Below are 26550 nucleotides of genomic sequence, written 5' to 3'. Positions count from 1 at the left end.
CACTTTCTGCAAGTATTAACATTAAGTTCCCATTCCCTGGAGCACTCCCCCGTGCTCAGAGGGAGGAGGGACACAAACCCAGTCAGCATTAACCCAGGAAGGATCAGAGTGGGGTCTGTCCTACTTGAAATGCAAAACACTCCTCTGCCATTTCCAGGAGCCACAGGGACGAGAGCAGAGCCAAGGGACTGGCAGGGCTTGGCATTTCGGTGTTCCCTGCCCACTCCCACTGCCTATTGTTCGGTCTCCACGGGGTCCTCGGGGCCTTTTTGGATGCCTCGGGGTTTGGACTGGTCTGTTGTTACTTTTGCTCTTTGCAGCTGGGGATTTTGAGGCCGCTCAGCGTGTTTGTGTGGGGGTCTGTGCTCTGCCGGGGTCAGCCCAGGTGAAATTCCAGCTGCTGCATCCCAGGTGGGTCCCAAACCCTGGAGGGACCTGGGGCAGTGCTGGAGCTCCCTGAGGTGCCCAGATCCCTCGGGCACTGAAGCCCAACCCAAAGCTTTATTCTCCCCTCTCATTTTCTCTTGGCTCCAGGATTCCAGCTCTGCCTCCAGGAATGTCCTGGGATGAGCCTGTCCCCCCTCCTGTCCCTCCTCGGGGAGCTCTTCCAGCAGCTCAGCAAGAGAAAGGCTCGGCCTGGTGGGGTTTATGTCATTTATATCATTCTTTATATCGTCGTTAAGAGTAGCAGGTATTGATGTACAATGCATCTGTCATCTTATTGTGCTTCCTATGAAAATGTGTGTACATAGTACAGATACCGGAGAGAATTCCACACTTTTTTTACACTTGAAGGCATTCAGAGATCAGTAACAGAAAAGAAAAAAGAAAAAAAAAAATTAGGAAGAAAATGGCACAAGAACAAGGCCTAAACGCTACTTGGATGGGTATCTACACTGGCATGATGCATATAGATATTTATATATATATGTACACATATATATATAGTCATATATATTATATATAAGAAATATAAAATGCGGATGGCATAATAACAAAAGAGCGTTTTCTTCAACAGGTGAGCCTCAAGGTCAAACCCCAGCCCCATCTTTAACAGCTTGAAGGGGAAAGAAGGGAAGGAGGGAAAGCAAATAAATAAACGAAATGCCACTAGGAAACACTAGGAAAAATCCATAAGAAAATTTATGGATGTGGCCGACCCCGTCGTCTTTGGGCGATCGCTGGACAGGCAGAAAGGACTGACCCCCAGTTCCCCAATTTTGGTCAGGAAGCAAAGCATAAGAATTAAAAAAAAAAAATAAAAAAAAATATGGCAGGAATAAAAACCTAAAACGGCAGCTTGGAAATAAAAAAAAAAAAAAAATTACTAAAAAAGACTTATTGCAAAAAAAGCTCTTAAAGATAAGAAGCACTTGGGCCCGGCGAGGGCTCTGGCCTGGTGTGTGGGGGCTGGGGGGGCCGAATGCAGACCCTGGAGTGAATGAGGGCGCTGTGGGGGGAAGCAGAGACCCCCAGACCCCCCCAGGGCAGGGCTGTGCATGCCAGGGAGGGGCAGCGAGGCCCCTGGCACCCCAAAAATCCCCGGGGGGGCAGCTGCTGTCGGGGGCCGAGGAAGATGTTCTGGACAGGGGGAGATGCCGCGTTGTGGTGCTCGTGGAGCGACCGGGAGAGCCCAGGGGGGTGACGGTCCCAGGGGACACTGAGGCTCTCCAGGGACCCCCAACCACGCCCTGGGGCCCCTCCACGATCCGAGAATGATGGGGGGGTCCCGGCAAGCGGCGGGCGAGGCGCTGGGAGTGGGCTGGGCATGGAGACGAGGATGGACAGACGGACAGGGCTGTGGATGGAGACTGCGGCCCAACGGCTGCTTCTTCTTGGCTTCTGGGTTCGTCGTTAAAAAGGCCGAGGGGAGCCGGGGGGTTTGGGGTGGGGGGAGCCGGGGCTGGCCCTGCCCCGGCCCCTGTGCGTGTGTGTCGTCCCCGCCGGGCCGGAGCGCCCTGGAGTCTCTGAGCGAGCGGGGCGGGCGTGGGGGCATCGCCCCAATCCCGGCTGCCTGCCCCGAAATGCGAGGCCGCCGCTCGTGTCCGCGTCCCTCCGTGCCGAGGAGCGGGGGGCCCCCGTGGTGTGTCCCTCCGCTGGCGCTGGCAGGGGGGAGGGCAGCTCTGCCCGCGCAGGGGCTTTGGTAGCTCAGGCTGTACATCCAGACGTCGGTTAGCAGGTGAAGTCCTCGAAGGTGCCCCGGGCCGGGTGGTGAGGTAGGATGTTGGCTGCGTACGTCATCCCTGCCGGGTGCCCCCGTATGCTTTCGCAGGGGTTCTGCGGGTCAAACGGGACGTTGGGGCCGCTGCTTTCACCCAGATCCCCGCACAGACCGAGTCCCAGCCCCCCACAGCACCCCCGGTCCCTCTGCTCCTTTCCCAAGTGCTCCTCGAGCTGGCACCTCCCATCCCACGGGCAGCCCCAAAACGGTGACCCCCTCACCCAGGGGCACCTCCCAGGCAGCCCCCGAGCCGCAGGCGGGCCCAGCAACCCCCGTGGCGTCCCCGGCACTCACGTGGCGCTTCACGTCGTCCATGCTCAGCGCGACGCCCTTGTCCGTGTTGTTCCTCTTGTGGTTCTTGCGGCACTTGCCCCTCCGGCACAACCGGTGCTTGATCACCTGCCAGGGACACTTTTCAGCACCCTGAGGCTCGGGGGTGGCCCTTCCCCACGTCCCACACGGTGCCCCGGGGCGATCCGGGCCCCTCGGCAGGGCGGGGTGTGGGGGAGACGCTCACCTCGTAGGCGTAGTCGAACAGCTCCAGCACTGTGAGGATGCTGGCCCCGATGAACAGCCCCATCTGCCCCCCAATGTCACCTGTGGAGGAGAGGGAAGCCATCAGGGTGGCTCCTGGGCCTCAATCCTGGTGGCAGAGGGAGCGGGGAAAGGGCAGAACTCGTCACGGTGCCCGGCTGTGGCAGCGGCTCCGCATCCACACCATCGGCTCACCCCAGTGCCTCGAGGGACAGGGCCGTGGTGAGGGGGCCAACGTGAGGCCACCTCGTTGGGGACCACTGTCCAGGGGCTGCCACACAGCCCCCAGCACTCACCCAGCAGACCCGCCACCTCGTAGGCCTTCTTCTGCTCGATCGTCTCGTAGTTCAGGGCTTCGAAGAAGATGTCCAGCACCAGGATGTTCTCCCTGTGCAGGACACAAGTGGCACCGGGCTGAGGCTCGGGGTGGAGGCAGCAGATGCCACCCCTCTGCCACGGCCACGGCGCGTTACCCGATGTACTGCTCCGACTTGTTGTACTTCTTGGCCAGGTACTTGGCCGAGGCCTTGCTGGGGATCTTGACCATGGAGAGCTCTTTGCCGTAGCGGGTCATGTTGCAGGGCATCTCGCAGATGCAGTACTCGTTGTCCTTCTCCACCAGGAAATCTGGGCAGGGAGAGAGGGCCGTGGAGAGCTGGGGACACCCAACACCCGCAGCTCCGCGTGCGGGGCCGGGCAGCCTCACCTAGGGCGGGGTCGGCGCACTCCTTGTACTGCTCCGGGGTGCAATAAGGGGCGTCTCCTGCGGGGACACAGAGCGGGTTTTCCAGGCTGGGGGCACCCCCGGCGGGCTGAGCCGGCGGGAGTGGCCCTGGTGGGGGGCTCACCTGGCATGTGGACCATGCGGCAGTTGCAGTTCTCCACCAGGTACCGCGTCTCGCAGTCGATCCGACACGCCGTGATGCTGTAGCTGTCGTAGAACTCCAGGTCGCCCGCCACGGCCTTGCAGTCGCCCCAGGGAGGGGGAAGGTAGATGAGCTGGAGGGGGGGCAGAAGCCAGGAGTGAGGAGAGAAGCCCCCCAGGCCTCCAAGGTGGGGAGGGGATGACCCTCTTGGCGTCAGACCCCAGGGCTGGGTCCCCTCTCCACCCAACAGGGGACACGGGGAGGAGGCTCCACCTCAGGAGGGAGAACCCCAGACCCCCCCAGGCCCTACCCGCTGCTCCTGGCAGGACACGAAGGTCTGGAAGCCAGGGGCCACCCCGAAGCCCAGCTGGTCGATCAGGGGGGGCTCGTCCTGGCTGTGGATCTGCACCTTGATCCCGGCTTCAAACGAGGTCTCGTCTGCGGTGGAGAGAGGGCGGGATGAGCTGGGCACTGAAAGGCACCAAAACTTCTGCCTCCCTCACTCTCCCTGGGCCAGTTCATTCCCCCATGTGTCCATCCATCTGTCCACCTGTTTGCTGCACCACGTCCTTGCCCCCTCCGCCCCTGACCGTCCTGCTCCTCGCCAGGAGTGTGGCAGGGAGGTGTTTGCCTCTATTTATAAACAAGGGATGACTGAGTGTCTAAACCATGGGGAGTTGCCATGGCGAAGAGCAAAGACAAGGAGGGAAAGGGAGAGGGAAAGAAAGGACCTGTGGTGGTGAGAAATGGAAGGAGGGAAGAGGAGGCAGCCTCAGGGACGTGGACCTGTGGGCTGGGGAGCCGGGAAGGGGCTGGGGAGCACCCCAGGTGACCTGCTGGGGCTGTGGGTTACCTGTTTCCCCCCACACTGGCAGATACTCGTCCTGCTGAATGTCCAGCATGATCTCCAGGCCGTTGCCAGTGCCCCCCTTCATGGTGATGAGCCGGGGCTTCCCGTCCTGCCCTGCGTTGAAGGTGTAGCACTTCCCGTAGCGGGTGAAGACCTGTGGGACAGGACAGGGGGCTGAGGCTGAGGCTCCTCCATGGAGCCACAGCACGGAGCCAGGAGGGCGTCACCAGCCCCAGGACACAGCCATGCCCAGCCTGGGCACAGTCCAGCCCAGGCTCCTGAGCCACGGGACCTCTTGGTGTTGGAACTGCCTGTCTTAGCCCAGGTGGAGGAAGAGACATTCCACCCAGGCTCAGGGATGGACCCTGAGGGGACACAGCAGATCTGCAGCCCCTCAGCCCCACAGAGCCCAGGACTGCCCTGGCTCCCCGGGGTGAGACACTCAGCCCTCCACCTGCACCGGCGCCTCCTCCAAACCCTCCTCCATCCCTGCAGGGGACAGGGATGGACAGGATTCCGGATCCCCCTGTCCTTCCTCAGCCCTTCCAGCTCTCGCCTCAACTGCAGTGTGGGGCACGTGAGGGCAGCGGGCTCAGACCACACGGTGCCCCACGGGCAGCGATGCCACCGGGACAGGGGTGCCCTGGGGCCGCTCTCTGTGTCCCAGAGCCATCCCAGCTCCAGGGCGGGGCTGAAATATCAGCTCCAAGGGCAGCATCCCCTGCCGTGCCCGGTCCCACACGGTGCTCCAAGGGCAGCATCCCCTGCCGTGCCCGGTCCCACACGGTGCCTGCCGGAGCCGCGGGGCCGCCCCGGGGCTACTCACCGGCGCGAAGTCGGCGGGGCCGCAGCGCTGGCCGCGGTAGCGGCAGCTCAGCAGCATGTCCTCCAGCTGGTGGCAAGTGCGGTTAAAAAACCCCAACAGATTGAGGGGTTCGTCCTCCTCCTCCTCCCCCCCCTCCTCCCAGGGGCCGGGCCGGGCCGGGGCGAAGCCCAGCTCCGTGCCGGGCTCGTAGTCGACCAGCGGGGCCAGGTAGAGCAGATCCTCGCGGCTGAGCTGCGAGACCCGCACGCGGTTGATGTTGCAGAAGGTGACGGCGGGGAAGGTCATCTCGGGGCTCTCCTCCTCGCTGAGCAGCGTGACGTGGTGGTACTCCAGGTAGTAGGCGATGCGGTCGGCCACCTGGTAGAGGAAGGCGGAGAGGGAGAGCAGGAAGGCCAGCGCCCAGAGCGCCTGCCGGGCGCCCAGGCTGCCCTCCACGAAGATGTGGCTCAGCCCGTGCAAGGTGCAGCTGCTGGCAAAGGCCACGAAGTCCGTGGCTGCCCCCGCGTCCTCCTCCTCCTCCTCCTCTTCGTCCTCCTCCTGCCCGTACAGGAACTCGTCTGCTCCGTCTTCTCCCTCCCCGGTGGCCGCGGCGTCTCCTGGCCCTTCCTCGCTGGAGAAGGAGATGGTGCAGAATATCTGGAGAGGCATTGTCCGCTCTGGGGGGCCCCGATGCAGCGGGGAGGGCCCGGCTCTGGAGAGGGGGGGTCCTGGCCCCTGTCCAGCCACAGCCTGGGGGTCTTCAGTGTTCAGGCAGTTCCTCAGGGTGTGGGTGAGAGGGGCAGGGAAGGACGGAAGAACGAAGGGGCAAGTTCAGGGAGGAGAAATGGAGAAGGGAAAAGCAGCGAGAGGCGAGCGGGAGTGAGGGAGAGGAGCAGAGGGATGCTCAGAGGGGACGGAGAGAGGAGGGTATAAGAGGAGCAGGAGCAGGGGAGGAGGAGCGAGGGGCGGTTCTGCGGGCTCCCCACGTCCCCCAGGACCGGCCGCCTGCGGCTGCCAGGACGGAGCAGAGGCACCACCGGCTCCAGGAGCACTTTGGGAGCTCCTGGTGCTGCCCGAGGGGCTGCCAGGCCCAGGGAATGTGGGGGGGTGGGCAGGTCCCCGGTGTGCTGTGTCCCCACGCCGTGTCCTCCACCCTCCCTGCGTGGCCCGGCCCTGGCAGCCCGAGTGGCTGCTCCAGCCAGTCCTCCCTGCTGGCTCCCAGGCTGTCTCCGGAGCCGCCATATGCCAGGCTCTGGGAGCTCCTCCTCAGGGCAGCAGGAGCCAGAGGTTTTCCCAAAATGTCTGTGGCATTGTGCTGCTGCAGAGCCCACCTGCCTGGGTGGTGCCAGGAGGGCAGAAGGATGGAGGGGTCCCCAAGGGGTCTCACAGTGCTCATCCTGCCCGGGCAGGGCCCATCCCTGTGGGCTCATCTTCCTCCATGCAGCGAACATCCAGCAAATCCGACATTCCAAGCGGTGTGAGGGTCATCCTCCTCCAAGCAGGGATGGTTTTGGCAGGATTTGGGTGCTGTTCCAGCCGTGACTCCTCCTGCAGAGCCCAGCCAGTGCCGGGTTATGCCATATCATGCTTTGGATCCCAGCTGGGCACAGGGAGCCACCTCTTCCCTCAGGGAATGGCATCCAGGCCTTGTGCTTCTCCATCAGCTGGACTGGGAATCCTGGAGAGCATCCCTGGTGCAGGGTGGTGGGATGGAGGCAGTGGCCAGGACGGGGATCCCAGGGAGCAGCCCCTTTGCAGGGTGCTGGGATGGAGCCTCCATCCAGCCTGGTTGCCGGGAGCTCCGGCGTCTCCTCCCTGCAGCAGCTTGTGGTTTGCTGTTCTCCTGCACTCAGCACTTTGTAAAAGCATCCAGAGACCACAGAACCACCTCCAGCCCCAGCCTGGACCTGCAGCCGCCAGCACTGGCCCAGGGGGAAGGGGAGCATCGAAATCCAGCAGAGCTGGGAGGTGCAGGGGCTGCACAGGAGGTTCTGGCTCATGCCTGGGTGGGATAAACTCACCCCAAACCCCCGGTTTGGCTGCTGCACCTCCTTCCCTGCACACACCACGAGGTTTGGGAGCCCTGAGCGCATCCCAGCGCAGGTGGACACAACAAACTGGGTGAACAAATCAGTCAGGAGCTGGGTACAGATCTGGTCTGGTACCAGCACAGTTATCTGCCATTCCCGAGCTGGTGACGGTGACAGAACGGGCAGGACACGCATGGGGACCCTGCCAGGGGTGACTGAGGGTGTGACAGCCCCTTCCTGGGGGTCCCTAAGCCCCATATTCCCAACAGGGCCCTTGTGTAGGAGGGATGCTGCCAGATCCCACAGAGCCTGGGGACCTGGGAGAAAGGGTTGGGTGACCTTGGGGACGAGAGCCAGAACCATGGGATGAAATTTCATCGAGCCGAGAGCAAGGTCAGCCCTTCTGGGAGCAACTCAGAGAGTCTGAGCTGGAAACTCCTCCCGGGAAAGGGGGCCAGGGAGGAGGATTGGGTGGCTGGGAGCCACCAGGACATGGGGGCCAGGTCACAACCCTTGGGTGGGGATGAGCTGCAGCTGCCCCATGGGCAGGGCTGGGCTCTAAAGGCATCAGGGATTCTCCTGGGATGGGATCCCTGGGCTGGCTCAGCCCTGCAGGACCAGGTTGGGAGCGAGCTGGGCTGATCCCACACCGAGCAGTGCAGGAGGATGCTCTTGGCAGGGAGGAGCAGGGAGGAGCTGGGGTGGGGTTTCTGGAGCTCCCCAGCTCTGGGACAGAGTGTCTGTGCCGCGGCTGCAGGAGGAGGAGGAGAAGGGAAATGGAATGGCAGGCTGAGGGGGTTTATTTCAGCCCTGTCAGGGCACGGACAGGCGAGTGCTGCTGCCTGGTGTGAGCGAGGGGCTGATCCCACCCCTTGGCACGGGGAGGTTTAATGTGTCTTCTTGGGAGCGATTGCAGCAGGGAGAGAGAGAGAGAGAGGGAGAGAGAGAGAGATATGCTGTAATGAAAACGTTCCATCATCGACCGGGGCCATTAACCTGCCTCGCTCGGCTTAAACAGCTCTCGGGGAGCGCCAGGGCGGGGGGACGAGCTCGGCCCGGCTCCGGTTACACCACCTGTCCCAACCCCGACACCCGAGAGGGGTGAAGGTGACCGGCGACACTCCCAGCCAGCACCGGCGCCAAGGGGAGCGCGTCCTGACCCCGCAGCCGGGGACAAAGCGCGGCCGTGTCCCCACGCCGCAGGCAGGGGGGGTGCCGTCCCGGTTTGTGCGAGTTTTGGAGATATCTGGAGGAGTCTTTGGGCTCGTTCCAGCTCCTCCCTCGCCGGGAGTTATTTTTACCCTCTCTCAGGTAAAGCTTTGGCGGGGGCGAGGGACGGGGGATGTTATAATTAGCCGTGACATCAGCCCCCGTGGCGGGGACGGGGCCGCCACGCCCGACCCGCCGCCGGGCCCGGGGATGCTCCTCCTGCCGCAGCGGGAAGAAGGAGAGGGATTGGGGAGAGGGATGGGTTTTTCCCGGCTCCTGAGCAGCGTTTGGCCGCTGCCCCGGGGCGGTCCGGCCCCACTCCCCGCTCCGCATCCCCTCACGGGCCCGGGAAAGGAGGTTCCCCGGAGCGGGGGAGCAGCACGGAGGAGGCGGCGGCGGGGGGGATGGATGAGCGGGAGGGGGATTTGACGGCAGCAACAGCACATTTCACAGCCTGTCACGCTTTAATGGCAGAGGAGATCAAAGCCGGGATGGAGTTATTCATAGAGATAAACCAATCCCCGAGGAGGCGAGGAGAAAACAACATTGCGAGCTCTGTTATCCCGGGTCTGCGAGCCCCGGGGAGGCTGTCGCAGAAAGCGCCCGGGGAGCTGAGCCCGCTCGGCTCCGTGACGGGCACTGCCCGGCCCTGCCAAAGACCGCCCGAGCTGCCCGCGACAGCCCCGCGGGTGCCCGGGGGTCGGACTGCCTGGTGGGCAGGGGATGAGAGGAGGACGCGGTCCCGGAGCAGCGGGTGGGGAATGGATATTTGGGGCAGGCGGGCGCCCCGCAGCCAGGCTGTCCCGCTCCCACCACGCAGCCGGGCGTGCGGATGGAAAGGGACAAAGAGCGTGGTTTTCCCACGTGCTCTGGCCCGTGGATGTGCTCTGCAGCTCCCGGAGCTGCCAAGATGGTGGTGGAGGCACCTGCGGCGATGCCACCGCCGCTCCGGGCGGGATGAGCCGCCTCTGGGACGGCTCCCGGGCTGCAGATCCCGCCCTGTCCCTGGCGAGGGGCAGGGCAGGGGCAGCCGAGCGAGGTGGGATTGCCCGGGATCTCTGCCGGGACTAATCCCGCTCCCCTTATCAGATGCTGCCACCTTGCCTGCGCTCGCTCCGCCGGCCAAGCCGGGCGCAGCTTGTGTTATCCAGCCCTTTATCCCCCCAGATTAGACGCTTCACAGTGGATTAGCATGTCACATTCTAATGCAGAAAAATTGACGATTAAAAAGGAGTTTTTCCTCTGTATTATTCCCCACCTCCGCCTCCTCTCCACCCCGTCCCTGCGGGCCCGACAGCCCCGGCTGTGGGGACTGGTGATGCCGCGGCGCTGCGGGATGAGGGAGCTGCGTCCCTGGATCAAGGAGGGGGTGGGAAACAGGAAACCCAAGGTGTCTTTTTGGGCCGGCGCGGCGCTTCCCGGCTGCTTTTGGTGGCGGGGGCAGGTGCTCCAAGGCCCCTGTGCCATCCTTCTCCAGGTCCCTGTGCCATCCTTCTCCAGGTCCCTGTGCCATCCTTCTCCAGGCCCCTGTGCCATCCTGTTCCAGGTTCCTGTGCCATCCTGCTCCAGGTCCCTGTGCCATCCTGTTCCAGGTCCCTGTGCCATCCTTCTCCAGGCCCCTGTGCCATCCTGCTCCAAGGCCCCTGTGCCATCCTGTTCCAGGCCCCTGTGCCATCCTGCTCCAGGTTCCTGTGCCATCCTGCTCCAGGTTCCTGTGCCACCCTGCCCTGGATGCAGACTCAGCCCCTGCAGCACAGGACTTTAATAAAAAGCACATTATGGTGAGTAATGCACTAAGTGGACTTCATTACGGAGCCGGGGCCTCCCTGGCTCCCGTTGTTCCATATGATTTCCTATCAGATGAGCCTTATCTCCTCTCCAAACGCTTCCATTTAAACTCCATTAATCTCTCCATGCTCCCCTGGGTGAGCACGTCCCGGCCAGGTGCTGGTGCTGCTTCCCTGAGCACTGGGGCCACCTTCAACCTCAGGGTCCTGCTGGGGGGGGCTCTGCCAGGACCTCCAGCAGCTCCGTGGACCATGGAGCAATCCTGGATCCAGGTCTGGGACGGCCCCGCAGCTGCCTCATCCTCCTCCTCCTCCTCCTCGGCATCTATTTACACTCCCGTAACTGAACCAGTTTGTTCTGCTGAGAGCTCATTCACCCGCTGGCGCTGTCCCTTTGTGCCACGGAGGGGTCACCGGGACTCTGGGAGGACGCCGCTGACGAGGCTGCCGCCAATTCCCGGGCGGATGGGATTATTCCCACGGCCGTTTATCCCGACGCCTCTCCGTGCCACGAGTCACCCGTAAGCAGGCCGCAATTTTTCCTGACATCCTTCACGGCAGCTCAGACAGCCCCGTGGCAGGTGGATCCGAGCCGGAGGGCGGAACGAACACGGAATTCCAGCCTGGTTTTTCCCTCGCTGCCTTCGCTCGCTCCGGCGCCGCATCACGCTTTTCCAAGCCAGCCTGCTCCAGGCAGGGGAGTCTCGCAGCCCTGGCATGGGTGGCAGCCCCTGGATGGATGTCCCTGTGTCTTTGCTGCTGGGGGAACAAGGAGCAGGGGGTTTGAAATCCCTGGTAAGCCGGAGGGAGGGTGGGAACACCCTGCCCCAGCTCCATCCCTGGGATGCAAACGCACCAAACCCTCCACACAGCAGAAGAAAAAACCCCAAAACCAAACCAGAACAAAAAGAATTGGCTATAATATCCAGTTGTGGGGGATGTATAAAGAAATAAGAGCTGGTGAGGAGCTCCTGGAGCCCCGGTTGTAGCAGGGATTGCGGAGAGCCCAGGCCAAGCTCCACAGGCAATAACCCAGAGGCGGCTGTAAACAGCCAGAGAAATTAAACCGAGGCAAAAGGCCACGAGACAGTTCATTTCCTGGGCTCCCTGGGGAGATCTGTGGCTCCACAGGCTTGGGGGACCTGCGCCCTCTGCCCCGGCTTCTCCCCACTTGATATCAGGGGCAGAGAGGGGAAAATGGCACCAGGAAGTTCCTGGGCAGATCCTTTGGAATCCCCAAACAGCTCCTCGCTGTGCTCGGCCTGGGGCTGGGATAAACAGCAAGGGGAGGTTGAGGAGGAGCAATTTGGAACCCCCCATATGCTGGTGTAGTCCAGGGCTGCACTTCCAGCCTGTGGATCCCTTGGGACACACCCTCACACACCACCCTCAGCTGTGACATCCTCGCCTCTGTTGCAGCCGGATACCCCTGGAAAGCCTCTTCATCTCTTCCAGCAGCCACAAATGCCATTACAGCTTATTAATAATCATTAATAATTCATTTGTTAATGAGCCTTTATGTGCAAAGGCATGGCAAGAGGAGCAGGAGTGGCCTGAGGTGCAGCTGAGCCGCTCCAAGCTCTTGGCGTGGCACCTTCGGGTGTGCGCGGTGCCTCCGGCAGGGCGGGACCCCTCTGGGTGTGCACAGAGCTCTGTGTGTGTGTGTGAGAGACACCTCTGGGTGTGCAAAGAGCTCTGTGTGTGTGTGTGACCCCTCTGGGTGTGCACAGAGCTCTGTGTGTGTGTGTGAGAGACACCTCTGGGTGTGCACAGAGCTCTGTGTGTGTGTGAGAGACACCTCTGGGTATGCACAGAGCTCTCTCTGCATGTGTGTGACCCCTCTGGGTGTGCACAGAGCTTTGGGGGTGTGTGTGACCCCTCTGGGTGTGCACAGAGCTCTGTGTGTGTGTGTGTGACCCCTCTGGGTGTGCACAGAGCTTTGGGGGTGTGTGAGACCCCTCTGGGTGTGCACAGAGCTTTAGGGGGTGTGTGTGACCCCTCTGGGTGTGCCTCCCTCCTTCCCTAATCCCAGCGCGGCTCAGAGGTTCGATGGATGATTCACCTGCGCCGCTCAGGGCTCTAATGAGGCAGTGGTGAGGCACAGGCACGTGCCAGCCTCTCGCTGTGCCGTGCCCAGCACCGGTGCCCTCATCCTGCTTCTTCCTGACCCTCCTCTCCCTGGATTTGGCCAAGGCCGTGGTGGGCTCAGCTCCCTCGCAGCGTCCCTGTCCCGCTGCGGAGGGAACGGGAGATGCAACTGTCTTCCAGCAGGAGTTCCTGCCTCCACGTTCCCATCAGTGTGGGGTGAGCAAAGGCCCTGCTTTGATCCCAAATCCTGGTGCCTGGGGAAGCCCTGGGCGAAGCTGGGGCGGGGAGGCAGCAGTGCCAGCATCGGGGCCGAGCCGCTCACGGCTGTTTTCCGGATGATTTGCTTCGAGCGAAATACGGTGATCCTCGAAAACCTCCGAGCTGAGGATGAGACAACAGAGACAGGGGCGCTCCTGACCCGCTGCCCTCCCCGGGAGAGCCGAGTCACCGCCGGCAAACGGTCCCGTGCGCGGCCGCTCCGCTGCTCCGTCACCTCCCATCAGCTCTCCCCGGGCAGCCCCGGCTCCCGCTGGGTTCGCTCCGCTCGTCTGGAAAATGACGCAACCTCTGGGGTCAGACTCTGCTGCTGCTCAGCCGTGGAGAGAGCCCCAGGTGGGGGCTGAGCCCGGAGATGCAGGTGAGGACGCCCGCGGTGAATCCCCGCTCCGAGGGAACGGATCCGGGCGAGCTCTTTCCAGCGCTTATAAGTTATTTAGGAGCCCGTGTGCAGCTTTAAAAAGTGATTTACATAAATCACTCGGATTGTCTTACAGAATTTGTAAACGCTCTGGCTCCTTCTGGGACCGTGGAGGGAATGGCTGGATCCTGGAATGGCGCTGGGGACCGGCCCCACAGCGGGCCGGCGCTGTCCGGGACCGGTGGCCCATCCCTGCCGCCCACACGCTGTCCCCAAGTTGTTTTTCCAGAGCCAGATGGACCCATGCGGTTTGTTTATTAACTGTCAAAAGCTCCAGGAAATGTCTGGGTATCAGTAATTCCCGTGCCTGGTCTCTCCAGCTGCGTTGGAGATGCTCCTCGCTCCGGCTCCGTGATTATCCACTAACGCTGCGCCGCAGGGGAGCTCCGCTCGCCACGGGGCTCCCGGCCCTGTGACAGCCACGGGGCCGTGCGGGGCCACGGGGGGTTGGGGGCTGGATAGGGGGTCCCCCAGAGGGGGCTGGGGCCTGCATGCTGTGGGGCTGAGGGGCGAGGCAGAGCGGGGCACCGGCAGCACCCCCGCTTGGGCACCCCGAGAGCGGCAGCCCGAGCGCTGCAGCCGTCCCTCCGAGCTCCCACGGGGGCTGCAGGACACCCCAGCACCCACTAGCGGGGCAGGTTGGGTTCTGTCTGCTCTGTTCTGGCTCAGGGGTTCTGTTTCAGGGAGCGAAGTTATGGCGTTCCTGGGAGGGCACGAGCTGAGCCCCAACACCCCCCGGCTGGAGCGAGGAGGGCTGAGCAGGGAGCTCGGGGGTGCAGGGAGGGTTTGGGGGCGCAGGGGGCACATGCTGGGGTTTGGGAGGGTCTGAGGGGCGCAGCAGGAGCTGGTGGTGCCCGGTGGGGCTCGCCAAGGCGCAGCAGGGGGAGAAGGGAGGTGGGGAGGCTCAGCAGGGAGCAGTGGGGCGCTGTGGGGTACAGTGACATGTTGCCAGATCCATTCTCCATCACAGCAGCTCCTGCATTGCTCCAGAGATGGGAGGACGGAGGAGAGGAGGTTGGGATTTGCTGGGACTGCTGCAGACCCTTCCTGCTCCCTGCCTCGCTCCCCCTCCGTGCACTCGGCATTCCCAGGGCCGAGGATGCAGAATCCAATGCGAAAGGCAGCGACACGATCTCCACGTCAAACTCGATTCTCCCTAGCGCCAGCTCAGCCCTGGAGCCTCATGGAAACAGTCCAGAGGTCTCAATCCTCTGCAGCTCCTCCAGGCTGTCCCGTGCTCGCTCCCCAGGGCTCTGGCTCGGCCCCCGTGCCCTGGAGCAGGACGGGGAAGGGGAGCTGGGACGGGATGAGCTCACGGGGTGTGAGAAGGAAAAGCTGCAGGTGCACATTGTGCCACGCCAGGCACAGCTGCTCGTGTCCCACCTGGCTGACTGACCCCCTAAAAGGGGCTTCACCAGCACAGGGCACCTCCCTGAGCCTTTTTTCACACAATGCCCCTCAGCAGGGCAGGGAGAGGAAGCTCATCCTCTGGGTTTCTCCTCTTTCCCTGGGGTGAAGAGAAAACTCCTGGGGTTTGGAGTCCAGAGCCGGGGCTCTGGGGCCTTTCCCTCACTGGGTGAGGTGCAGATCCACGGGGATGAGCTCCAGGGGAACTTCCCGGCGCGAGGAGGGAGGGGAAGCTCAAGCTGGGAGCCCGCAGTGGAGAGAGGCCTCCAGCTCATAAATAATGAAGCAGCAAGTGTGAAACACTGATCTGTGCTGCTAATGAGGGCCAGGGAGCGCAGCCCCGACACGGAGGAGACGGCGAGGGCGAGTCCCCTTCCCTGCGAAGGGGAACTGCCTGTCCCTGCCTGTCCCACCCCACAGAAGGGAACTGGGTGTCTGTCCCCTGCCCGCCCCATCCCTGCAGGTGTGAGGCTCTGGCCACAGTCCTGGTCACAGGGACATCTCAGGCCGTGTCCTGAGGGGGGTCAGGACTTGCCCCTCGGCCTCGTGTTTGCCTCTCCAGGCTCTAAGGCCGTGCAGGGATTTTGGGGCTGGGGAGTGGAGATCGCTGCACCCCCCTGTGCGTCCTCCTGGCTGCAGGAGGGGAGCTTGGGGGGACACCAGACACCTCCTCGGTGCTGGAGGGGCTGTGAAGGGTCAGGACAGAGCTGGGGTGGGCACATATTTCCCCTGGGGCTTCTTAGAGGGTCCAATCCCCCGTGAGGGATGAGTCTGAGCCTGGTCAGCTCCAGTGGAGCATCCCTGCACCCTGCACAGGGGTGTTGGGGAGCCCTGGCTGGAGATGAGGGGGATGAGCAGTGCTGGGACCCCCCGACATGGCTGGTGACGGCACAGGATGAGAGGAGGGGTTGGAAAAGCCCGGATCATCCCAGGATGGGCTTCCCCAGGACACCCAGCATGAGCCCTGCTTGCTGGAGACCCTTCCCTGGCTGCCCAGTGGTGCTGAGACCAGCCCAGAGCCCCCCAGGGTGGGTGCTTTGGAGGGCACCCTGGGGGTGCCACCAGGCCCAGGGCAACCCCAAGCCTGGCTCAGCCCAGTCCCAGCTGGGAGGAGGGAGCAGGGAGGCCGCAGGAATTCACAAACAACCCCCCTAAAAGCCTCTGGGGCAGCGGACCCCGTGCACGGGCAGCACCACCCCAGCCCCACCAGGCCCAGCCCTGCCCGTGCCAGGCTGCCAGGGGAATCCAGAGAGCAACAGAGATGCAGCACAGAGCCAGCTTTCTCTAATCAAATCCATTAAATCATCCCAACCTGCTCGCAAGGAATAATCCAGGCAGGAATAACAAACCAGCTGTGAGCCTGTTCGGCTTCTGCCGGCTGGAGGGGAGGCGGGAGGCAGGGGTTTGGAGCCAGGAAGGGGTTTGGAGCCAGGCAGGGGTTTGGGAGCCAGGCAGGGGTTTGGAGCCCGGCAGGGGAAGGTGGGGAGCTGGGATGAGGGTCCCTGGGGGGGTTTCAGTGCAGGGAACACGACTGTGCCTCGGGAAGAGCCCGGGGTGGGGAGCAGGCGGTGGCCACGCACGGGCAGGAGCTGGCCCCGCTCCCTGGCCCTGCTGGAGGGGGTCCAGCCCCCTCTGGGCTGTGAATTGCCTCCATTTAACAAATCCACCGCCTGATGGCCGACAGGAGGGACCTGCTCCTGGGGGGAAAACCGCGGAATTCCACGCAGGGCGCTCAAACCACCCGAATTGTGCCGGGACCCGGCGGCGGCTCCGCGGACACCCGGCCGTGCTCGGCGCGGGGGACACGAGTGGGACACCCCCGGGCTGGTGATGAGGACGGGGACCCCGAGCAGTGCAGACACACCACGAACCACGACCCACAGAGGAGCGGGCACGGCAGCCCCCAAAGAGTCCGGCACTGTCTCGTTCCCAGCTGGACAGGGAGAGGCAGCCAGGGGGATAAAGGCGTCATTGTGCTCTGCACCCGGGCCAGACCAACCTCTGTGTCAGGGCACAGCCTGTGCCACCAGGGACCTGCGTTCCCGAGGGATCGCGGGGCTCCCTCGGCTCCCTGCCAGCCACCCATCCATCCACGCTCTCCCCGCTTTTCCAACCTCCCCACGGCACTTCCCACAGCCCTGCTCTGCGGAGCCCAGGCGATCCCGGGCGGCTCTGCCCACGTGGGAACACCCCGTGAGGCCACACGGAGCAGCACGTGCCGCTGGGGACAACCCAGACCTCCAAACCCCGGCGAGGGAAGACGCTGCCGGTCCTTTCCCAGCCGGGAGGAGGCAGGAGCGGCTACAGGTGGACAAACACCCTCCTGGCGTGGGGGGAAAGGCCCACGGGGGGGCACTCACCACTTTGAAGTCTTCGGGGGTGCACTGCTCCCCGCGGAAGAAGCAGGACAGCAGCATCTCCCGGATGTCGTGGCCGGCCCGGTCGTAAAACTCCAGCATGTTGAAAGGTTTGGGCTTGAAGTTGCGGAAGTTCGCCTTGTCCTGCAGGATTTCCAGCTGCTTCTCGTCGGCCGTCTGGATGTCTGGGATCTCGTATCTTGGGGGAGAGAGCGGGGGGGAGGCTCAGGCCTGGCTGGGGCGGCGGCTCCCGCTGGCAAAAGCCGTCTGGGATTCGCCGGAGCTGCGTCTGCCCCGACTCCGGCGTGGACTCGGCACAGTCCCACTTTGTACGTGGCATTCCCGGAGCACTCAGCAGCACAAAGTGGCCCGGGGGGCACGTGAGAGGTGACAGGAGGAGAAGCTGGGCAGTGACCACGTTCCAAACCCATCCCACCTGCCCCAGAGCTGGTCCTGCAGCACCAGCCCTGGCTGAGGCCACGCAGCCACCTGCCCTTTGGTGGCATCCTGGGGAGGCGTGACACGTGCTGAGTGTGCAGGGTCTCATCCCTGGTGTGATGGCTGCAAACCCCTCCCTGGGGCACGAGTGGGGGCAGCAGTGAAGCCCCTTGGCATCAGCACAGGCAAGGAGTGCACCTTGCTGTGGGCACCAGGCTCGTGGCAGCGGCTTGGCAGCCACTACAGCCATGGGGACAGGCTGGGGAGGGTGGGTGAGGGGCTCTCCTGAACTCTTCCCCCACAGAACCCCGGGGAATGGCACCAGTCTCCCCTCCCAGGGCGTGGGTGATGCTCGGTGGCTTCACCAGCTGCCATCCCCAGCCTCGCTGCACGTGCCAGACACCCAGGCATGGCGCTGGAGCCAGGTGTGATGGCACCCAGGCCGTGGTGCTGCAGCCGGGTGTGATGGATCATCCCCCAGAGGCATCCCAGGATGGCCCTGGCCCTGCTGCACGTGCTGCACCCTGGGGACAGAGTGGGACTGGCCCGGTGTGGTGGTGGCTGGGGCCACGTGTGGTGTGACCTGCCTGCCCTGTCACCTCCCAGCAGCGGCACCCACCTGTTGTTGAGCAGGGCCAGCAGCTCCCCGGCGTGGTACAGGTCGTTCTTGGTCACGCGGCTGAAGCGGAACTCGTTGAGGTTGCAGAAGGTGACGGCGGGGAAGGTGAGCCTGGTGGCCGCCACCTCGTCCAGCTTGGTGACGTGGGGGTACAGGAAATAGTACTGGATGCGGTTGGTGCAGACCAGGGCGAGCAGGGCCAGGGAGCCCAGGAAGCAGAGCGCCCACACCACGCGCTTCAGCGAGAGCCGCTCGTACGAGAAGATGTGCGAGAGCCCGTGCAGGGTGGAGCTGCTGGCGAAGGCCTGGATGCTCACCGGTTGCCCGCTGTCCACCTCCTCCTCGTCCACTTTCAGGTCCATCATGGTCCGTGCCAGCGCCCCGGGGTGGCCACTCTGCCGGGAAAGGGAGCCCCGTGGGTGCTCGGTGGGGTCGCGGCGGCCTCGTCCCCAGCCCACGGCACCCTCCCCCTCCCCGGGGCAGGGGGGCAACCCCCGCGTGGGGCAACGCTTTGCCGTGCCCTGCTCTGCCCCCCCAGCCCACGCAGACACAGAGAAACACACACACACATACGTGTATATGTATTTATTTGCATGCAGCCTCTTGCACTCCCCCCTCCCATCCCACCTCCTCTCTGCCCTCCCCATCCCACGGCAGGACCGGGCAGCCCTCCAGCCCCCACCTCATCTCCCACCCTCACCCAACCCCCCCACAGCGCCCCTCTCCCCGCTCCCCCTCCGCCTCCCCCAAATGGCACCGTCGCATCGACAAACACGATGAAGGAATCGGGGGCTGCAAACCTGGGAGCGGGGCCGGCGGCCGTGGCCGGAGCTGGGCTGGCTGCGCTGCCGCTGCGATGGGGGGGGGCCGGGATTTGGGATGAGCCTCTCGCCGCCGGCTGGGAAAAACGGGGAGCGGGAGACGTGCGGGCACGGAGGGTGCCGAGGCACCGAGCCCGGCAGCGGCGGGTGAACCGGAAAAGAAGCCCGGGGGGTGGTGGTGGGGAATAAAAATAGCCTCGGCGGTACCTTGGTGCAAGCGTGGGAGCGGGGGATGCGCCGGGGCCCTCGCTCAGCACCGCGCGGGGGGACCGCGGGCGACCATCGCCGGAGAGGAGGCAGCTGCCGGGTGCGAGGAGAGGAGAGGAGGAGAAGGGAGGCGAGCAGGAGGCTGCTTCCCTGCCAAACACATGGATACCTCCCCCTGTGGCTATCTGGGAGCTGGTGATTTCTTCAGATGCATAATCCGCATGAAGTCATTGTCTGTGCGCTGGTGGGGCCGGAGGCCGCGGAGAGGTGCCGCAGGCCGGTGGGCAGCGAGGAGGAGGAGGAGGAGAAGGAGGAGGTGGAGGAGGAGGAGGAGGAGAAGGAGGAGGAGGAGGAGGGAGAGGCGCAGGAGCGGGGCGCTCCAGCGATTGCAGGCTCTGGCAGGGGCTGTTGGTGCTGCTGCCGTGTGCATGTGGGTAATGTGTGTGTGTGCGTGTGCCGATCCCATCCCCCAGCGCCTGCCAGTGATGCTCCGGCTCCTCGCTCTGCCGGAGCCCCTCCCGGCCCCCCCATGCGGCCCTGACCCGTCTCTCCCAGGCCACGGCCTCTCCTGCCCTCCAGGCTTCACCCGTGGTGACCCCAGCCCTGGGGCAGGTCCCTGGACACCCTCGGGTTGGTCCTTTTTGGGAGGGGGTGGATGGCGGGCACCTTCCAGCCCTTTCTGGCCACCTGCTCGGGGTGCCTCGCTGTGCTCAGCCCTGCTCTGCTGGTGTGGTCTCTGTCACGATGCCTGTCACGACAGGGACAGACCCTCCCGGGGGCTCTGGGCTCCTGCCCCACTCAGGATGTGCCTCCCCTCTCCCAGCATCCTCATTCCATGTTCCCTGGGGCGCTCCCGGGGCGGGAGGCGCTGGGTGCAGGGTGCTCTGCTCCTCCCCGGGGCAGAGGTTGCACAGCCCTGCCCAGCTTCCCCCCGGTGCCAGCACATCTCCCACCCTTCTCCCCCCTCCAGCTGCACCCCGTGACTGCCCCGGGGAGCGGGGTGCCCTCCTCACCCGAGCCCAGACCCCGTCACAGCCCCCAGCAGTGGCAGAGGCGCCCGCCCACCGCTCCCAGTGAGGTGGCTGCAGTCAGATGGAAAAGGATGTTTCGACGTCCTTCACCAGAGTGATGTTGGGAAGGGACAGCCAGACCCCAGGGTTGTCATGGCAAGCTGTGTCCCTGCCCAGAGGTGCCTTCCCAGCGCGCTGTCCCCGCCTGAACCGCGGCGAGCAGGAGCGCTGGCAGTCTGGGACACGGCAGGGTCAGGCACACGCACCCTGTCCCCACTCAGGGCTTGGACACGCTCGGTTGGGTCCTTTTCTGGAGCATCCTCTCTCCCTTGCCTGAGCAGGAACCCAGGGTTTTGCAGTGGGACCTGCTCAGGGATATCCAGGGGGGATAGAGATGGAAAACAGGGACAACCCCCCCCTCGCTGGACACAGGGACGACCCTGCCAGTGCTCGGGGACGTGGCTGCGAGGTCGGGAGAGTGGAGTGAGCCTTTCCAGTTGGCACCAGCTCTGCCTTTGCCTTCCCACCCCGCTCTGCAGTCGCTCCAGCACCGCTCCTTGCCCGGCCTGCCCAGAGCTGTCCCTCCATCAGCGCTCCCGACGGAGCCTGGAGAGGGATGTGCTGCCGGGATAAGGGATAAGGACATTTAGAAAGGGGTTGTTCCCCCCTCCTTCTCTTCTTCCAGATGAGGAGTCACTCTCTGCAGCGGTTTTATTGACAGTAAATCCACCGGCAGCGCAGGCTGGGCACAGGGAGGGATGGGGTTTCAGGCCCGAGCGGATGGATGCACGTGGATGTTCTTGTGAGTCCTTGATTTCCAGCGCACAGGAAACCCCAGGGAAGAGGCTCTTCTGCATCCCTGAGCCACCTTGGAGGGAGGACGTGTTTCCTGGGGGTCTCAGGGAGCTGCTGGGGCCCCGAAACGCCAGGATTCTTTCCTGCAGGCGCCGGGGAGGAGGCGAGAGGCCGGAGGAAACTTCCCTGCCTCTGGCCCCCGGCCAGGGAGAAAGCAGCTGCATCCTTGGAGTCGAGTGGAGCGTGGGGACTGGGAGCATTTCCGCGTTATTTTTTGGGGAAACCACGTGAGGGTTGTGTTAATTCCTGCCGGGAGAGGCAGCGGAACCAGCTGAGGGCCGTGGGATGGGTGAGGAGGTAACAGTTGGCTCCAGGTGAGAACTGGGAGCAGCAGGACACTGAAGGGGGAGTGGGCTGGGACCCCTGTGGTGGGTGTGGGGTGTGTGGCCGTGGGTGAATCCTGCTGTACAGAACGGGTGCTCACAAGCACGGATTCAGCACTCAGGGCTCCCCTCAGATCCAATTAGCGTGAAAAAAGTAATTAAGGGAAGGTGCTGCAGAGCTGAGGCTCCCGGCGGGCTCCAGCAGACAGGCAGGCACCAGGGAGCCTCGGGAGCTTGGGCCAAGGGAAAACTCAAGCCCTGGGGCTCCTTTCTCACCTTCCCAGCAGCGTTTTGTCCCCGCTCCACCACACCCCAGTTACCGAAACCAGCTCCCGTCCTGCTTCTTGGAAGAGCATCCCCAGGGCAAGGCTGGGTTTGCAAGGACTGGGGAAGAGATGATTTTCCCTGCTTTTTTGGGACTGTGCCCTGCTGTTGCTCCCTCCGTGGAGGCAGCCCTGGCCTGCAAATTGCTTCTTTATCTGCACCCACCGCTGTCCAGAAGGCAATTTAATTCAGAAGGGTCTATCAAGTCCTGAGGGTGCTGGAGATGCTTGGGCACCGCTGTGTCCTGTCCTGGAGCACCAGGGGGTGACTGGCCCTGCCACCCAAGGCTTTATTTGTGCATTTAGGGTGTGATATTTAATGAAGAGGTCACCAGTGTGGCACGTGGCAAAGCTGCTGTGGCCACAGGGTGTTCACTGCTCATGTGGAGGCCCGGGCTGTGCTCACCCCGTGCTGGGAACCTGGCCCAGCTCTCACCCTTAATGTTGAGGGTTTTCAAGGCTGGAGTGGTGTCTGGCCCCACAGCCCCCTCTGCCACCCTATCCACGCCAAAAAATTCTGAGGAAGGGGGAAAAAATTCCATCCCCAACCTGGGCTGAGTGATGTGTGAAATATCTTCACAGCCGATCTCTGCTAATGGGTTGCAAATTGCTTCCATCAGCTCCGGCATTACAGATTGCTCGGCTGAAATTGCATCCAGGAGCCCGTTTTGGGGCCAAATATTTCCTAGCTTGGGGAAATAACCATTAGCATCATTAGCAACAGTAAATTGTATTCAAATGAGGCACCCTGGGGCTTTATTTGAACTTTTTTACAAGTGCTGGTGGGGCAGCTCCAGCCTTAGGGACTGTTGCATCCCCATAGAACCCTTCAGGTCGGAAAAGACCTCCAAGATCATCAAGTCCAAGTGCTCTGCCAAGGCCACCACGTCCCCAGGTGTCACATCTGCATGTCTATTAAATCCCTCCAGGGATGGTGGCTCCCCTGTGCCAGGGCTGGACAACACTTTCCAAGGAGAAAACAGGGCCAGTGGATAACTTGCTGTTATCGAGGTGCTGCTCCTCCAGGAGCTGCTTTGCTCCAGCCCTGAACCAAGAGCAGCCCCACACGGATCCTGGTAGAGGTCCAGGGCTTCCTGATTCGCCAGCACAGCGTTAATTATCCGCTGGAAGGCAAAGCCTCAGCATCTTGGTGAGACTAACGAGGCCATTAGCAGAGCTGCTGCTTGCCATGCTGGCTTGGGCCGGCCCGGAGAGCGTTTCCTTCCCAGGGTGGGCGAGAGAAGGCAGAGACAAGCTTTGCATCGCATCTTCCTGCACCTGCCTGCCTTTCAAATCACACCTGATCACTGCTGACACCCTTCCAGAGGAAACCACCCTGTCCAAACCCCGAGAGCGCAGCGCAGGCAGCTCGGGGAGCCCCTGGGGTTTCGAGATCCGGCGCAACCCCCTCACCCTGAGCGGCCGAGGCTCTCGGCCAGCCTGGCTGGAGGGTCTGGCCGCAGCACCCGGAGCTGCTGCCGGCAGGATTCACCCGTGGGGGCCTGTCCTGAGTGCAAACACCACGGCCTGAGCCCAGCAGTTTGCTGCCTGGGTCCCTTCTCCCCCCCGAGCGCGGCGTCTCCGCCTGATTGATGCCGTGTTGTGCCGCGCTCCCGCTTGGCTCTCCCGGCGCGAGGAGCAGCCAGTCCATTAAACACTGAGTCATCCTCGGCAGCATTTAATTTCGTGAGGGGCAGCAGTTTGGATAATTAAAGGCCTCCGTGGCCAGAGCCGGCGGCTGTGGAGAGCGGGGCTGCCGGGGGAAGGCCGGGACACCCAGCAGCGCCACCGAGGAGGTTCCCCTCTCCCTCCCTCCCCCCCTCCACCCGCCTTTTGGGGTGTTTTTTAACCTTTTCCTGCCTCAGACGGGGGCTTCCTTCGTCAGGTGAGTGTGAGGATGCTCTGTGCTATTTCTGCCTGGATTAACCACGTCCTGATGGGATCTCCCATGGGCAGATCTGCTATCTGGAGGCCTTGGCTTATTAAAAGGACAAGCTGTTCGGGGAGCTGGTAATAAAGCCATGAAAGCTTTTACAAACCAGAGTTGAAGGCACTAATATCGTTGTGCTCTGCGTGGGTGAGAAATTAGACAAGAGTTCCTCCGTGCTGATGTTTTTTTTTCTCCTCCCCCCTATTCATCTTTCTCAACAATTATCTTTTATTTTGATATCTTTCTATTTAAACCTTCCAGAACCGCGCTGGGGATGAAAGGGGAGGTTGAACTGCTTAACAACCTGGCACCTTGTGGCGCTGGTGTGGGGGACCTGGAGACGGGATGGGAGAGGTGGCTCGGGCTCTCCTGGGGCGTTTTAGCAGGAGGAACCATCCCTGAGAGCCAGGAGACAAACTCCCTGGGGACTGGATCCCGTGGGAGGGCAGGTACAGCTCCTCTCCAGCTGCGTCTGTGTTGAACCAACACTGCGCGCCCGGGTCTGGATAGCTGGGAATTCCTCCTCCTGGCTGCTTGTCACCCTCGGATCTGGGTCCCCTTCTCCTGCTCTGGGGCTGAGGGGTTTCTTACAGCCCCTTCAGGGCTGTTTCCCCTCCTTTTCCACCCCGGAATCTCGTGATCGATCGGCCGCGTCTTTCCAGAGTTGTGGACGGCAGCCGAGGGTGGATGGAAACCCTGTGGAAAATCACCAAGATGGGCGTGTGGGTTCATTAGCTGGAGCAATTAGCAGGAGGCAGCGCAAAACCAGTGGCTCCTCGGATCGCTTCCCCCACGCTGGCTCCTGCCACCCCCAACTTGTTCCACCCAGTGCCCAGAAAAAGCCTCTCCTGGGACACACAGCCCTGGGAATGCTGCCCTGGAGTGGAGGGGCTGAAGATGCCCAGGGTGGATGGGGCCTGGAGCTGGAAGTGTGGGGCAGAGAGCAAACCAACTCATCCCACAGGATGCAGGGCCAAGCAGGGATCTCTGTGGCTGCAGCGCTGCCCAAGGCCATCCCTCCTGGCTCTGTGCTCCCTTCCCGCTCTGACATCCACCTTGGAAGCTGCTCTGGAGCTTCCTGAGTGGAGATGCCTGGCTGGGTCGTGCTGGTGTTCCCACAGCCGTGTCCAAAGGGCCCTTTGCAGCAGCCCCAGGCCACGAGCAGGAGCCAGCACTGCATGTGTGTGTGCTCAGGGATGTGCCCAGTGTGGCACAGGACACCAGGAACACCCTGAGTGCGGATCCAGCCCTTCTCCCAGCCCATCCCACACCGTTCCTGTGCCCCGGCTCTGCTGGCAGCCGCCTGTCCCCGTGTCCTTGTCACTGCCACGTCTGGCTCACATCTCCCTTTATTCCCTCTGACACCGGCTGTGGACACAACAAAACTCATCTCATTACGGGAAGACTGGGAGGGGAAATGGATCCCCCCGGTCGGGAAGCACCAGGTCAGGGCAGCCCCCGGCCCCGGGCGCTGCGGGGGCCGGGCTGGAGGAGGCAGCCCGAGTGTCCCGGGCCCGCAAAGCCGCTCCGGAGGGTGCGGGAGCCGAAGGGTTAAGGCAGCCGAGATGCTCCAAACGGCACCGGTGGGAGCAGGAGCCTCTCCATCCCCGAAAGCTGGCAAACAAATTAAAGCGATGTTGCAACTAAATGCGCGTCTTTGCAGCAGGGAGGAGGAGGAGGAGGAGGAGGAGGAGGAGGAGAGGCAGAGCTCGGCAAGGCTGCGGAGACAAAGGCGGTGCAGATGGGTGCTGGGGGACCCGCGAGCGCCGCGTGTGCTCGGCTCTCCAAAGCTCAGATTTGCTGCCGCGGCTCCGTGACAGCCGCTGGAATAACCTGGGGAGGATTTATGGCAACCACAGCAGGGCCAGGAGAGGGGGAGTGGGGGGAGCCTGCCTGGAAAGGGGCCGTGGCTGGGAATTGCTGCGCTGCCGTGGCTCCCCGGTGCTCGCGTCCCGTTTCTTCGGCAGGGATTGCGCGGTGCAGGGAGGGATGTGGCGCTCCGGGCACCGGGAGCATCACGTCCCCTTCCCGGCAGCCTCCTGACACGCAGCGGGGCCAGCATCTCCCGCTTGGCTCCCCGCGCTCCTGTTTGCCTTGAAGAGAAATTAAACAGAGAGATGCAAATCCCCCAAAAACGGCGTCGTGAAGCCGAGCCAGGGCTGGGGGGGCTGGTGGGGGGGGAGGTTGGTTGGCAGAGTTTGGGGTGTGGTGGAAGGGCTGTGGGGGGATTTGGGCAGCCTGGGTTCGCAGCCCTTGTCGGGGGGCTGGTGCTGCCCCCCCAGCACGGCCCTGCCGTTGTCCCCCGGTGGCAAAAGCATCTCATTTCTCGCAGAGGAGGGGTTTGTCCCCTCCCTCTGCAGCCAGGCCCGTGCAAGGAGCAGATGGAGCCCATCTCGAAGGTGCAGCCTCAGCAAAAGCAAAGCTAATAATGGAGTTAATTACAGCGCTGTGTGAGCGCCGGGGATCCCCAGGGGGTAGTGAGGATGGAGCAGCCCTTCTCTCTCCATCCCCAGCTGTGGGAGCTGGAGGGGCCCGGGGACTCCTCTGGCCCCTGTGGGAGCTGAGCTGCCCTCCCTGGGGGCGGCTCAAAAGCCCCTGGGTGGACTGATGGAGCTCTGCAGCTCTGGAGGTTGTATCCAGCCCTTCCCCCGGGGTTTTCCTGCCGTGTCTCACGGGCCACATTCACAGGGCGGCTGGAAGTGCCGAGCAGTGTCTGCTCTCCACAGGAGCTGCGGCTCCGACCGTGGAAAATGTGAATATCCCGAGGGCAAAGAATCTCCTGCCTTTGTCTCACTGCTGAGAAAGTGCAGCAGCTCCTGAACACCTCGGTTTAAAAGTGAATTTTAACTGAGCTTGAAAGGCCACTGGCCCCTTACCTGGTGCCTCTGGGCCGGCTCTGCTGCGTCCCCCAGCCACGCAGTGCCTGATCAGGGACATTTCCAATGGAAATTCCTGCCTGGAAGGCAGCGTGCTTGGCTCTGGCAGCCGGAGGATGTGGATGTGCTGCTTTGCCCTCTTGGTGCTTCTGCTCTGCTCCCCATCAGCTGAGCTAATAAAGTTTGGACTCGTTAAATCCACAAACGGTTTCAAACTCGATAGCCCTGGGCTGGCTCGAAGCTCCCTCCCACCCCTCCCCTCCTCTCTCTGCCAGGGAGATAAGGATGGCAGCGGCT

At 63.0% G+C, this 26550-nt stretch overlaps 1 protein-coding gene across 4 annotated transcripts; it reads right to left on the bottom strand.

The window, feature by feature from the left end:
• Positions 1-645: 645 nt before the first annotated feature.
• ASIC1 (acid sensing ion channel subunit 1) lies at positions 646-19235 on the bottom strand. 4 transcript variants are annotated; one of them, XM_050331004.1, is made up of 13 exons: positions 18937-19235; positions 18709-18806; positions 17909-18303; positions 16855-17050; positions 4475-4625; positions 3932-4059; positions 3604-3754; positions 3462-3518; positions 3229-3382; positions 3052-3143; positions 2739-2818; positions 2516-2620; positions 646-2277 (listed from the first exon to the last, which is right to left on the bottom strand). In XM_050331004.1, exons 3-13 carry the CDS (start codon positions 18271-18273, stop codon positions 2173-2175), a joined length of 1584 nt encoding a protein of 527 aa, XP_050186961.1. In that variant the 5' UTR covers positions 18274-18303; positions 18709-18806; positions 18937-19235; the 3' UTR covers positions 646-2172. The 4 variants fall into 4 exon arrangements, with proteins under 4 accessions (XP_050186961.1, XP_050186960.1, XP_050186962.1 ...); XM_050331003.1 differs by having other exon boundaries at positions 18709-19235; XM_050331005.1 differs by lacking the exon at positions 18709-18806.
• Between the last annotated feature and the right edge of the window lie 7315 nt (positions 19236-26550).

Source organism: Myiozetetes cayanensis, unplaced genomic scaffold, assembly GCF_022539395.1.
Source record: "Myiozetetes cayanensis isolate MyiCay16 unplaced genomic scaffold, myiCay2020 scf47, whole genome shotgun sequence".
Lineage (NCBI taxonomy): Eukaryota > Metazoa > Chordata > Aves > Passeriformes > Tyrannidae > Myiozetetes > Myiozetetes cayanensis.
This window is presented reverse-complemented; position numbering and strand designations above follow the sequence as displayed.

What these genes read in the sequence shown, in the direction of transcription:
- ASIC1 (XM_050331002.1), bottom strand. Translation starts at nt 5,945, where the DNA reads ATGCCTCTCCAGATATTCTGCACCATCTCCTTCTCCAGCGAGGAAGGG. An exon ending in GTGCGCCGACCCCGCCCTAG is followed by an intron (nt 3,383 to 3,461) that starts GTGAGGCTGCCC and finishes CTCCCTGCCCAG; the next exon opens with ATTTCCTGGTGGAGAAGGAC. An exon ending in TGGACGACGTGAAGCGCCAC is followed by an intron (nt 2,278 to 2,515) that starts GTGAGTGCCGGG and finishes TTTGACCCGCAG; the next exon opens with AACCCCTGCGAAAGCATACG.